Source organism: Penicillium manginii (assembly GCF_028828005.1).
Source record: "Penicillium manginii strain IBT 31320 chromosome Unknown utg000004l:1.0-7231830.0:1.0-7236170.0, whole genome shotgun sequence".
Taxonomy (NCBI): Eukaryota; Fungi; Ascomycota; class Eurotiomycetes; order Eurotiales; family Aspergillaceae; genus Penicillium; species Penicillium manginii.
Genome location: NW_026643105.1, coordinates 1,899,206 through 1,912,889, shown reverse-complemented (window position 1 = coordinate 1,912,889; position 13,684 = coordinate 1,899,206). Strand labels below are relative to the sequence as shown.

General features: G+C 48.5%; 6 protein-coding genes across 6 annotated transcripts; 2 read left to right on the top strand and 4 right to left on the bottom strand.

The window, feature by feature from the left end:
- Positions 1–412: 412 nt before the first annotated feature.
- Positions 413–1,442, bottom strand: N7533_004423 (NAD(P)-binding protein; the record flags this gene model as incomplete). The annotated part of the gene is made up of 3 exons (XM_057101073.1): positions 413–729; positions 792–1,277; positions 1,331–1,442. The coding sequence occupies 3 exons, from the start codon at positions 1,440–1,442 to the stop codon at positions 413–415; spliced, it is 915 nt and encodes a 304-aa protein (XP_056960703.1).
- A 722-nt stretch (positions 1,443–2,164) lies between these two features.
- On the bottom strand, positions 2,165–3,364 carry N7533_004422 (uncharacterized protein; the record flags this gene model as incomplete). The annotated part of the gene is made up of 1 exon (XM_057101072.1): positions 2,165–3,364. The coding sequence occupies one exon, from the start codon at positions 3,362–3,364 to the stop codon at positions 2,165–2,167; it is 1,200 nt and encodes a 399-aa protein (XP_056960702.1).
- A 1,353-nt stretch (positions 3,365–4,717) lies between these two features.
- Positions 4,718–5,371, bottom strand: N7533_004421 (uncharacterized protein; the record flags this gene model as incomplete). The annotated part of the gene is made up of 1 exon (XM_057101071.1): positions 4,718–5,371. The coding sequence occupies one exon, from the start codon at positions 5,369–5,371 to the stop codon at positions 4,718–4,720; it is 654 nt and encodes a 217-aa protein (XP_056960701.1).
- Positions 5,372–6,795: 1,424 nt separating this feature from the next.
- On the top strand, positions 6,796–8,092 carry N7533_004420 (SDR family oxidoreductase; the record flags this gene model as incomplete). Its single annotated transcript, XM_057101070.1, has 4 exons — positions 6,796–7,316; positions 7,439–7,804; positions 7,888–7,996; positions 8,060–8,092. 4 exons carry the CDS (start codon positions 6,796–6,798, stop codon positions 8,090–8,092), a joined length of 1,029 nt encoding a protein of 342 aa, XP_056960700.1.
- A 421-nt stretch (positions 8,093–8,513) lies between these two features.
- On the bottom strand, positions 8,514–9,089 carry N7533_004419 (uncharacterized protein; the record flags this gene model as incomplete). The annotated part of the gene is made up of 1 exon (XM_057101069.1): positions 8,514–9,089. One exon carries the CDS (start codon positions 9,087–9,089, stop codon positions 8,514–8,516), a length of 576 nt encoding a protein of 191 aa, XP_056960699.1.
- A 2,053-nt stretch (positions 9,090–11,142) lies between these two features.
- Positions 11,143–12,139, top strand: N7533_004418 (Ras family protein; the record flags this gene model as incomplete). Its single annotated transcript, XM_057101068.1, has 4 exons — positions 11,143–11,154; positions 11,331–11,445; positions 11,523–11,798; positions 11,901–12,139. The coding sequence occupies 4 exons, from the start codon at positions 11,143–11,145 to the stop codon at positions 12,137–12,139; spliced, it is 642 nt and encodes a 213-aa protein (XP_056960698.1).
- Between the last annotated feature and the right edge of the window lie 1,545 nt (positions 12,140–13,684).

Here is a 13,684-nt window from a genome sequence, read left to right as displayed (position 1 = left end):
CGAAGTCCAGGGAGTTTCCGTCATTCTTTTGCTGTATTTTCATACGCCAAATTCTGAACATTATCGAGAATACTCTTGAAGATCCTGCGTTCGGCTTTCCATTCCAATTAAACGTGCTGGTAAATGCAGGCACATTAATCCCCGGTATTCTCCGTCTACCACATCGAGAAACCACAAATAGTCCGTTCCTTTTTGGGCCTAATCAAAGCAGGAATACTGCTCTTCAAGGGATTTTATATGTAATATCGGATTTTTGGGTGTCTACAAGTGTCCCGAGGGGGTTGTGATACCATTGCTGTCAACCCGACAAGAAAGACACGCTCATGAATACTAGTAGTACTAGTAGGGATATTGCATTCACGACCATTCGCACCAAGCTCGCGATATTCTAATTCATTACCCCATGCTCCCCTTACAGCTTTGACTCATCCCAGCTAGTACCCGCAGATGCTAAATATGCCTGCCCTTGTGCAAGAACCTGGCTATTTTCCTTCCCCAGCCATTCAGGCTCCAGATTCTGAATTCCATCCTCAATCTCATAGCTTTCACCACCTGCCACCCAAAGAATCTTCCCCGCAAAAGGCAGACGAGCGCCACCGTGTGTCTTTCCACCCTGCCCCCGATTTGCCGTGGCACAAATCAAGATCGACCGGGCAACGTCTTCCGGTTCGTTCGCGGGTAATCCCTTCTCATACCAACCCTTTTCAATGCCTCGAACCAACCGCGTCTCTTCACAATTGAACACTTATTAGATCCCGGAAAAATCACAAATCGAAGAAAGGGACACATACTCGTCATCCAAGGACAAATAACATTAACCTTGATGTTTTCCGGCGTCGCTGTAAGATGTAGGCCCCGCATGATCCCCACGACGCCATGCTTGCTTGCAGTGTACGCGACCAAGCCCCCACATTCCTTGAACCCAGCAATACTGCTGACGAGCACCAAATCCCCACCCCCGCTCCGTCGGAGGAAATGCATGCCGATACGAGCGCTGAATAGAGCCCCAATCGTATTGACTTCCACCTCTTTCATCGAGGGTGCTTCGTTGATGTCGGCATTTGGATCAAAGGGGTCCTTGTGAATGGCAATGCCTGCATTCGCAATGACTATGTCCACCCTTCCGTGCTTCTCGAAGGCACTCTTGAAGAGATTGAGTTGATCTGAATAGCTTGCGGAATCGCATTTGATAAATTGTGCGTTCGGGCTAAGCTGGGATTCGATTTCTCGTGATGGTGCGTCCGCAATGTCACCAAAAATAACCTTTGCTCCATTTTCTAGATCCCTATTAGGTGTCCTACATAGCATGCTTGGGCTTTATGGGTCTTACCGCAGAGTTGCTGAATGCAGGAACGGCCGATACCAGTTGCGCCACCGGTCAGCACAACGACCTTGTTATTCAGTGATGAGAGGAGGGAAGAATCGAACTGAATATGCGCCATTTTTCAATTCTGAAGTTAGAAGAAACTCTGAGATGTAGAGGTAAGAAGAAAAGATGTCCGTAGATCAGGTAACGACTATTTAAATAGTATTCAGTAGCTAAAGTGGTGCACTTGACCCCACATCTCCGATCAACAGAATTCTCTGATACATTGTTTATACTTAAGATGATTAAACTTTGTAAAAAAGGGTTTGGGGTTCAATATTATGACTCGGTCATCTCCAGGGCTCTCAGATGCCTCTTTTTGCATTAAAAGGACTTGGAAATCCTAGCATATATGCGGTTTTGAATCAAGCATATCTGTACCTTGACTCTGTTACTATTATTTTCTGCCCGTGGCAGCTCTATCCTCATTACCATGCACCCGAAACATTGTTATCTCGAACGCAATATAGCACACTCTTACTGTTGCTATTAATTGACGGAATGTCGGTCTGCACAGAGGTGATTCGGGGGGTGGGTCCCTTCCCCACGCGGGGCCCCCCATAATCTCCAGCCAGGGTTGAATTGGCGAGCACTCTTCGTGAATCTAGCAATACCAGGTCTAAGCTTGATATGGCAGTATAATCTTTTTCTAGTAGCTTCTAGGTGGTATTTCCTATGATTTCATCCGAAGGAATCTATTGTGTAGAGCAATATTTAAATTATCACTTTCTCAAAGCAGTGGTCTTCATGCAAAAGAAAGACTGGAATAGATTCAATATTGAAATTCCAGGGGAAATTCTATCTAATTCCACACATGAGATAAGATAGTGCAGACTTCGACGCCCTCCGGAGTGTACCCCCGACACCGTGACCACGTCTCATGGGCTCCGGAAACGGCAATGAATAATATGAATTTGGATCCGCGGCTTCAAGCCAATCAATATCACCTCGTGTGAGCCGGTCATTTCTAATGACCCAGTGTCTATGAGCAGTGTTTGTCGGCCATGAATATCTGTTGACAATCATGCTGCTATTATCCGAGTGGAGGCTGGGAGCGTCTTCCACCTCAGCCCTATCTTCCGCTTCGGCCGTCATGACTTGACGCAGTGGGGACAGCCTTGGGCCTGCCATTCTATTCCTGCGGGCTCGTGTTGTCTTTCTTTCTGTGGCGCGGACCTTATTATAGTTAGATTTCCACTGCTTCCATGAGGTAATGTAGCTCTGTGAAATGAATCCATTTCCTGCTGCGTAGTTTACGATGTAGTTAGCGAAAATGCCATCATCAACTTCAATTCTGTCATTAGTCGCCAGCGACTCTGACATCCACAGACCGTGGGGTGTGTAATACTTAACAACATGGCCTTTCATAGTCTCGTTGAGGTTATCGCGTTGCAGAAGCTGGTTAATGAGGATGGAGCCGTTCGGAACATCAAAATGAATGATAACGGGGTCAAGATACAGGTATGCTTGATTCAGGACTGTATTTATCCTAAGATTAGAATCGGAAGATGTGGCTTTGGGCTTGGACATGATGATTGCGAGAGACTGCTCAGGAGGAGTCGAGCTGGTGTGGTATATAGCCGTGCCGAACCAATTGTAATGGTGGATTTTCTTATCTTCATTTGTTAGCCACTGTCGGCGGTAGAACTCAGCACTCACGATATCCTCTTCTGTTTTGTTCATTGCTAGATGCGATTCCTGGTCAGCTTCAAGATCTAAAATTGCCTTATCCAATGGGTCCAGATCGGTATCGGGATTGTAGCTTCGGAAATACTCCTCCTCGTTATCTTCTTCCAATGCTGCGGCTAGCTGTGAGCGCCGCTCGACCTCAAGGTCGTAGATCATCTGATCCAAGGGCTCCATCTCAATGTATGGTACATCGGTGTGAAGATCCTGATTGTCTGGGAAAGAGTATGGAGAAGGTGTAATCGGTCGGTTAATCTGGCAATGATGAATTCCATCGTGGTGATTCTTGAAGTTGAAATCCGAAGGAGCCATGATCCTGTTTATGAATATATCTGAAGTCAGATGCTTACTTGATCAGCCAGTGGTTCTTCGAAAAGGCGGGGATCAAGGTCGGTTCTTATATACTCCATGCTTCAAGTTCTAACGTAATTTCGGCGAGCTCTATTACAATGAAATTGTCAGTTCATTGTTCATGAAAGAAGGACTTACCTCGTTCATACCTAGGTATGGGTTCAAATTCTATTGTGAGTAATCTCTGGGCAGGGATACAATGCCCCCCCCCCCGATAAAAGAGTCAGATTAGGAAAGCAAACAAAAAGAGTTTGCTGCACCAGAAAAAGCCGTGGTACCTCTTCTTCCCGAGCTTACCGCATCTCATCCGCTTCAACCTTGTAATAGTGCTTTGGCATGTCACTTTTGGGGGATGGTCACGGCTATGAGCTTCGCATATTCTCATACTCCCCTGGTTTCGAGCCATTCGCTAGCCTAATAGTATAGAGATATGGTCGGCTTCCGTATAAAGTGATAACTTGACTAGTTACTTGCGACTATCCAATAACTTGAGTGCAAGCTTCTTTCGAAGACAAAGGAAGGTTCGGCAAGGATAGCATACCCGAGCTCTTTGTCTATCATCTCCAACAAACTTCAATAGTCTCAAAGAACCGCCTCATTTTATTCGACCGAACCTGGCATTCACCCCAAGCGAACCAGTTCGTGGCCTTCAGATATGGGATATGCGTACGCGGACTGCGTCAGCCCGGCGTTGGAATCATCGTTGCCTATGCCGAACTTGGGAAGGGCTCGCCCGGTGGGCACCTGGGCACGGAGCCGGGTACATCATGGTGGTTCGTAGTAGCGGGAATAACCACGGTATATCTTAGTATAGATCAGTATGGGAACAAAGTGGAGGAGATCGGAGAAAAGCAAAGAAAGCCCTCAAGAACATGCAACTCTGTCTGAATGCAAGGGGAGGTGTATTTTGACCAAATAATTCACGTAATATATGTGTACCAATTGTATGGTCATCGGCCCATCGATTAGTATTCGACGTGAGGCCCTCGGGCCGGTCGAATTGGCCTCAAACTTTGGCTCGGATAGAGATTACTTGCAGACTTGGTGTTCATTGCTTGTTTTAAACGATGTGACAGTGGATGACCCTTTGGTGAAGGAGCAATTTGAGGTTGTCTGCATTCGTGGAGTACCACTGGCTAGTGAAAGGAGTGAGGACGCCATTCTGCTTCAGATAAAAAAGTGGTGGAGGTGGACTGTGAAACAAGTGATAGGCAAATGAAAAAGCCGGAGAGGCACGAATGAATAGTACTAGAATCAACGATCCACGGGCATTACCCCTATGATACCCGATACTGCCGCCACCACCCAAAGGAGTCAAATGAAGTCAGGTTCATGCTCAGTCATGCCCATATCTGCCCTTCCATAATCGACTGAGAGTTTTCTTGATAGCTTCCTGGGATCTTCCACCCACCCTTGTACCTCTTCCCACAATGTTCTCTGCCCCTCTGTGCCATCATCGTCAAACTGCATCCTCAACTGGGCAAAGTTGTATAGTCCCTCAGTCCCAAGTAGCTCCATTACCTGGTACCCATCCTCATCGGCATACAAGCTCTTGAAAAGCTTCATGTCACACCAATCAACAACAAGTCGTGCACAGAGAATATGGGGCGTTCTCCCTGTTGCCAACCCGGTGGCTCTCGACCAATCTGCCAACGGACGGTAGAGCAAAACTCCCTGGTACATCGCGGCATATTCCGAGCCCGTGAGGAACAGATGATGCGTGCTGGTGTCTAGCATGTGGCTCATGCTGCGAAGGAGATTTCGCGTTGGGGAGCTTCCTTCTAGATGACCAACTTCGTCAGGATCAGATGTTGGAATGGTGAATGGACCATGTTGTGGGCAATGAAAAGTAATCGTATAGTCGGTGGCTACGGCGGATACAGTCCTGTCATTGGGCTCCCCGCTGTACAGGTTGAGGCGGCCATATTTGTCTGTCAAATAACAGCCAAGGACATGGTAGTGAAGCATTTAGGGGAAGCTTGCCATACTTTTGTGAGAGCTGGTGGCCCAGTATGTCGTGGTGAGCAATAATGTAGCGGAAGAGACACGGCATGACAGGCTGACGAAAAGAGGAGACTGAAGAGTGGGCTTGAAAGGGATTTCAGACCAGGTAGACTAAAGCCAGAGAATCTGTTTATAATCTACCATATTTGCTTTCAAATTATTGGGGCAATCTATGTACGATTCCTGGTATTGTATTCCTTCGATTGAGATCTCGTGGCCTGGGACTGGCGCGGTTTCAAAGAAGGTTATCTCAACCGAGACAGGCGGCGGCTGAAGATCTTTGCCAGCTCCCATGGCTTTAATTTGGTCGCGAATCGCTCGAGCTAGCAAAAAAGCATAGCAGAAAATGAAGATGGTGTCGGTTTGAGGAGAGCTTTTTTGCTCCGTTTCGGCATGAAGAACAATGGGGCGAGTTGGAAGCTGAGCGTGGTATGGTGAGCAAATCTTGGAAGGGTGTTTGCGTACTCTTATTGTCAACAAATGGCTCTTGTCAATATTCAGAGGGACCTCATCGTTCATGAGGGCAAATAGAAAAGGCTCCAAGATGCCTTTCTGAAAGGCATCGGGGCCACCGCCGAGTGGATCACGCACGCGACCACCATGAAAGGCTGCAGATATTGGGCTCTCAGGTCTAAGAGTGGGGACAAGAGTCTGGATAGTGGACAGGGATATCTCGGAGGCTGCTTGATTTTAGCGAAGTCGAGGAAGATCCTGTCGCATCTGAGAGTAGCGGGGCAAGTAGTCGGGTCAGATCTTGGGCTGCGATGGAGCGAGGGCCCGGTGGAGATTTGGGTTGTTTCTGAATCGGGTCAATCGCCATTGTTACACTATTATTAGCGAGGTGCTGTAGATTGGAGGTGGCGGGGTGAGCTGAGGTGATTCCAACTTAGTCCTTAAGTGATGCTTTTGTGTCTCCGTTTGTTTTGATATCACGAGGTGAAAGTGGAAGGAACGACCACCAAAATACATACTAGTACGGCAAGAGCGATGGCAGTGCAAATATCTTACAGTTGGTACTAGTACTACTCATACCTAGGTATGCTACAGTCAGTCTATGATTAGCGTCTGGCTCGATATAATGAGCTTCCAAGGTTCAATCTTCGAAAATAACTTGAACTTGAAAGTTTGAAGCTCCGAGTCCGGGGGAAAACACCTCCGAGCCTGGATACATACTACTAACATGGCCCGACCTCAGATCAGAACTGCCCAAATTGATATCATCGAGATACCAGCTCGGTAAAACTACTACTACCACACAGAGACTCATATTATACTATACAACTAATCCCACCACAAATCCCCAAATCCAAAAGATCCGGTGCAATTCAAGTCCGATATCATCGGGGGGAAAGCCGAGGCGCAACTATTAACCGGTTACATAAGCCAATATGACGCCAGACATCCCCGCACACCTCTCGGGGCCTTCTTCGATATTCTCTACAATTCGGTCTCCATCTTCCTCTAATCCCTCGATGAACCATATCAGAGCTTGCGGTAGATCAATTCAACTCCTGCAACACCTCTCGACCCACCCGCGCGCCTCGCCCCTCACAGCAACCCCCAACCCACTTACCCGTCCACTCCAACCCAGCGTCCGCCGCACCATGTCTTCTGCAATGGCCAAGCGCCTCGAGGGCAAGACGATCCTCGTGACCGGCGCCTCATCTGGCATCGGCGCCAGCACCGCGAAGGAGTTCGCCCGCACGGCGCCGAAGAACCTTAAGCTCATCCTGACGGCGCGCCGCATCGATGCCCTCGAGCAGGTTGCGGCTGAAATCAAGAAGGAGGTCGGCGACGGCGTGCAGGTTCTCCCTGTGAAGCTGGATGTTAGCAATCCGGAGGACATTAACAACTTTGTCCCCTCGCTGCCGGCAGAGTTCAAGGAGATTGACGTACTAGTTAACAATGCGTGAGTCGTGGAATCTATCCGTCCATATTCCCGTACCTTTCCCCGCACATCTTATCGCTTCTCATTCCCTTATTTCAAAATGCCCGCAACCAATTCAGCCGGTATACTAACATTGATTTCAGCGGCCTGGTCAAGGGCGTTGCCCAAGCCCCCAACATCGCAGCCGAGGATATGAAGGTCATGTTCGACACCAACGTAACCGGCCTAATCAACATGACACAGGCTATCCTCCCGATCTTCAAGAAGCGCTCTGATGGTGGCCGCGGCGACATCATTAACATCGGCAGTATTGCCGGTCGCGAACCTTACCCCGGCGGTGGTATCTACTGTGCGACCAAGGCCGCTGTCAAGTCCTTCACTGAGGCGCTGCGCAAGGAACTGATTGCCACGAGAATCCGCGTTATTGAGATCGACCCCGGCCAGGTTGAGACTGAGTTCTCTGTTGTGCGGTTCTACGGCGATAAGTCCAAGGCCGATGCTGTCTATGCGTGAGTGCGCCAATTGCTGTTGATTACATTGCCTTTAGTCTATTGACGGTGACTAACCGATGGTTTTTTTTTTCTTTCTTTAGGGGCTGCGAGCCGCTTACTGGCGATGACATTGCTGAGGTCATTGTCTTTGCTGCCGGGCGTCGCGAGAACGTTGTTATTGCCGATACACTGGTTTTCCCCAGTCACCAGGTATGTCTAGGCTATTTATTCCCTCTCCCACATTACGCCTATCGGGACTAATTGTTGGTTTAGGCTGGTGCTGGCACTATGCACCGCAGGTCTTGAGCGATGTATTACGACCCGGATATAGGAGAATATAGATAGCAGTTTCTAGAATGACATGGTTTCACGATACACAAGTCTGAATGGAATTGGTACTAGTAGGTGGTTGTGTTACCCCCTCATGCAGCGCTGTAAAATCATGTGAAGCGGGGTCGTACAGCGTCGATGGGGTCGATCACCTGAGTGTCCCACTTGCCTGATGGAACCTCGACTTGCTACTAGTACGGGGAAGTTTGAAAAGAGATGCATAGCAAATGCCAGTGTGCATGCGATGTGACGCGATACGGAGTAATATGTACTCCGTAGGTTTGCTCCAAACCTTGGAAGTGATCATACAAGTCAAATTAACAGCCGAGCCGCACCAGCCGATCAACAGCCGATATCATCTACTGTACGCCGCTCTAATCATGACGCACGAAGGGATTCAACTAGCGCCAACAGCGCAATGTGACAGACCGCACAAAGACGAAGCACCAATTGGTCTGGGCTGCTCGTTCCGCGCAGCACTCATGGCATGCAAATTCCCCCAATCGAAGACCTCCTGCTGTAGAGCCGGGATATCATCGCATTCGAAAACTCGCTCGCCATCAACGGGTTCATTTAGCAGGACGAGCACATCCAGGGCCCAGACTCGACACGTCTGAGCCGGGTGGTTCAGTCTCGCGTCCAGGGAGCGAAAAGTCCGATCTAAGTGGGGGTACCAGTGGGCTGGCACATCGGCGATCCGAAAAAGACCCACGAGCAAAAACTCCTTCCTGATGGCGGCGTTGGCGGCATGGTCGGGGATCCACCCAGGCCCGACGGTCTTGATGTGGTACTTTGTGCCTCCGGTGATGGGGGTTTGGTGTAGGTAGAGGCCCCAGTGGAAGTCGTTTGGGTTTGGTGGGTCGTTTCGGGTGTAGAGGAGGATGTATAGACTGCCGAGTTGGAGGTCTGGTGGGTTTATGGGGTCGATCATGGCGCTGATTGACGTGTTCGGCTTGGCCTCTATGTTTGTCATGTAGATATGGGTATGGAAGGACAGAGATGTACTAGTAGAACCCACCTAATGTAGGCATGTGTTTGTGATGTAGTCTTCGCTGTCACTGCTTCTGCCTACTTCTGCCTAGACTACCTATGTAGGAGATATGCGCGGTAATTGCAGGAACAGCTTGTTCAGCCAGCAAATGTCTTACACTTCATTCAAACATGACCTGCTTGACAGCGAACAAAGGGAGTTGAGTCAAAAAATGCCCACCGGAATGCGACAGCTGCAGTCAGGGCTTTGATCTGTCACCGGCCGTGTGTGTCGGACAATTGATGGGTCATATTCATATCTGCAGGAGACTGGGCATTGAGTTTGTTGGTTCTTTTACAAACTGAGTGGTGAGACCTGGAAGTTAAACAGAACTGTTTGTTTAGCAAAGGTATTTGTACTATGTATGCATCATCCTAAAGGGTAAATCAATTGAGTTTGCAGGCCCATGGATGAAGTTGGTGTGGCTGACAGCAAGGATAACGAGAGAACCAAGAACTTTAATCCGAGCAGAATAGAGGTAGGTTTACTATTAATCGGATACTCCGTCATGGAATCACAAAAAAAGAAAGAAAAAAACTAGAAAAGAAAGATACAATTCTTCAGACCCGATAATACCCAATACACTGGATCGCCACGGGGGTCGGACAAGAGATCTGCAGGTTTCGCATATGTCAACCACGACGTGACCCGGAAAAAAGGATGCAGTAGGATGGTTTAGGATAGGCTTAGCGGGGCGGTAAAGGGAAGGTGTGATATGTGATGTGTGATGAGAGTGTCCCGTATTCTCTTCTCCATACCAAAGAGGTGGCCCCCCCAGTGCGCGCACAGATTCCCACATTTCCACATTCCCACCGCCGCGCCGGGATGATGCAATGAGCATGCAAGGCGGGCACCTCCTGCAAGCCATTGTTATTCCACCCATGTTGGGTTTGTCTGTGGTGGGTGTTCCGAGGTGTACCTTTGGTGCCCGAAGCTGCAACCGCCCTTGCATGGGAAGAAAGTCGGGAATAGAAGGGTGGGGTGGGCTGGAGAAGATCCCTGAGGGATCCTCAGGTATTGTAGCTAGTGTAGCAAGACTTCATCCATGGACAAAGAAAGAAGTGGTAGTGGCCAGCCCCATTGCGCCCGTCACAACATCACAGCGCTAGGCGTGTGAACTAACCGGATGCCCTACCCTGACCCCATTCTCCCCACCGATCCACTTGAACTGATGAGACCCGATGCCAGTGGGATGTCAGGACGAGGGAACCGAATCAAACTAGGAGTCAAACTACGTTAAGCCCCCAGTACGTCTGATAACTTGAATCCACCAGCCAAGACATTTATATGATGGAAGAGTCACCGTTGGTTCTGGAGATTAAAACGAACCAGACTAGACCGAAAAGAAGGCGCAAATAGATGAAATGAACTCGTTCTGACCCAAGCTCCCAAGTTCTCAAGTTCTCTAAAGTACCCAACCGCCATCCCCACCTCCCCTGAGTCCCGAGTCCACTTCCAGTCAACATCAATATCAGCATTAACATGGACATGAACATGAACATGAACCCAGGCTCGTATGGCATAAATAGTAGTAAAAGTAAATACATTGCTAATGCTAATGCTAATGCTAATGTCAAAGTACAAATAATCTAATATCTCCACATATCACTCAAGGGAACCATTCACCTAGTCCCACCCCGTTCCAGTCCAGCCTTTTTTCGTTTTCCCTTCCCGCCTTTAGAGAACCTCCTGATTTCCCCTTTCCCCCCTAAAAAAACTACCTTGGTTTCCCTCCAAACGAGTTTTTTTTTTTCTCGAGTTGGTCTGTTTTGGTCTTAATATTTTTATTTTATTTTTATATTTATTTTGGGTCTCCATTATTCCACTCTTAACCTTGTGGTGAACGTTGGTCCTTTTCTCTCCTGAATCCCTGCCAATCGCGCTCGCATAATTTGATCGGCCCCTTCGATCTGATCTTCCCTTTCCCGACAATCTTCCCTCTCCCCCCCCCCTGTCCCTCTCCCCGACCTTTTATCACCATAATTCTTCTTCCAAAATGGCTTCCAAGGTAAGCTCAATCCTGTTTTTATGATCATGTCTCCCCAGTTTCCTCCCATCCAGGACCCTCGGGAATCTGCTTCCTCCGCCTCCTCCGCCCCCTCAGTTCCCATCCCATGCGAACCAACCAGAACTTCCCAATGCTTGATGACCGATGACTGACCGCGCATTGCTTTCAATCCTTAGTTCCTCAGAGAGTACAAGCTAGTCGTCGTCGGCGGTGGTGGTGTCGGTAAATCATGCTTGACCATCCAGCTGATCCAGAGCCACTTTGTGGACGAGTACGATCCAACAATTGAAGGTGAGCCGCCGAGTCCAACCCTGTCCAACACCTTGCAACGAGTCCCCAATCGCTCACATCGCCCCTTACCATTCCAGATTCTTACCGCAAGCAATGTGTGATCGACGATGAGGTTGCTCTGTTGGACGTCCTCGACACAGCCGGTCAGGAGGAGTACTCTGCGATGCGAGAACAGTACATGCGAACCGGCGAGGGCTTCCTGCTCATCTACTCCATCACCTCGCGCCAATCATTCGAAGAAATCATGACCTTCCAACAGCAAATCCTGCGCGTCAAGGACAAGGACTATTTCCCCATCATCGTCGTCGGTAACAAGTGTGATTTGGAGAAGGAGCGTGTCGTCTCAGAGCAAGGTACGTTGAATCTCATCCGGTGGATGTCGTTCCCCGGAACAATGCTACCCTACCATCGGGAGCGAGTCTGAGATAGCAGAGCTAACACATTTCTTCCAACAGAGGGTGAAGCCCTGGCCCGCCAATTCGGTTGCAAGTTCATTGAGACCTCCGCCAAGTCCCGCATCAACGTCGAGAACGCCTTCTACGACCTCGTCCGTGAGATCCGTCGCTACAACAAGGATATGGCCTCCTACCCATCCGGCTCGGGCGCCTTTGGTGCTCGCGCCCCTGAGGGCAAGATGGATGTCAGCGAGCCCGGTGAGAGTGCCGGCTGCTGCTCCAAGTGTGTCATTATGTAAGGTTTTGACGTGCAACGCCCAGTCCCTTCGCCCATCGCAAAAACAATGCAGATTTCCCGCATACGATACGACAGACCATCGAGGACGGGCGAATCTAACATTCGAACGAACGAGTTACACATAAGAATGGGCGCTAATGGGAATATTGTGGAATTGACGTGTGTGGGATACGTGTGTTACATGTATTCGTGAAATAATGCATTCAGATTGAGGAGATGATGCGCTGAAGAGCCGAGGTGGGAGGATGAAGCTTGGAAATTCGACAGCGCGAGAGTGAGATCCACGGACCTAGGAAGGGGAAAAATAATCCAAATCAACAATCAACGAACGAAAACGAACGAGGCGAACAAAAACAAACAACAACCAAAATATCCCGGGAAACAGGAAAAAAAAGCCAACACTCATTCCACCCACAAAATCCCCTTCCGTCCGAAATCTTCCCCCAAAAAAAGAAGCTGGTGGTTGTTCATCGCTGCCCGGATTTCACTCGCGGGTTTTATTTATCTTTCCCCCGACGTTTCCTCGCGCAATGACGAGCCGACTTGACTTGACGCCAACCTCGTCTCACGAATTTTGATTCCCCTTTTGTTTTTTTGTCTTTTGTTATCCGTCTGCGGCTCCTTAATCCTTTTACCAGTTTCCTTTTCTTTTACTTTTTTAAACTTTTTTTTCCCTTTTCACTATCTGTTCATCTTATGTTTGCGAAAGAATTGTGTCCAGGTCATCATCCCCATTTTGTCTATCATCTTGTCTGTCTCGATTGCGAGACAGCATGGCTGTCAATATATTTTCCTCGGCGGGTTTCTTCCCACTGATGTTTTTGGTGTGTTCTTTTCTCCCATGGCTCGTCGTTCCAGCTCGTATGATATAATATCAATGGATGCAGATCAAGGCATCGTGATCATACCTAGGTATACTGCACCGTGTGGAAGGGATACTTCGGTATATCTGCCGAATTAGATTGAACGCGTCAGCGACTCCAAAGTTTCAACGCTGTACCAGTCACTACTGGGTGGGTTTTGGACTCCTGAGCTGGTATTGTACCTAGCTGGCTATACGTAACATATTTCCCATGCAATGTTGGGCTTTCCTATTCTAGATGCCGCCGCTTTAATGAGGGCGCTCAGGATCAGACTCACTGAGCAGCTAAGAGCAGGTCACATGGTATATCAGTAATGGTCTGAGTATCTCTGAGTGATTAGTGACTGGTCAGTGGTTGCTCAGTGGCCTCTATTGTGTACTCAGCCTACACCCTGCCCATGCCAAAATTGGCACACAGCCCCACAACAGTGCTAAGGAGATACTTTTTTGATGGCCTACTGAAGCTCAGCTTCTTCGGGTATTTTTCCCATTTCCGACTATATTGGAAGGGCCATTTAAAGACAAAAATAAAAATAAATATAAATATTTGTATTTATAAGTCAGCGCCCCAGAACTAGTCTCCATTTGCTTTTTTTTATCTACGGCTGCCTCCATATCAGACCTCCGGTATAAATTAAAGTTGTAGGACCTTCCAGTATTCGCTGCTACATTCTTTTCTTTCAT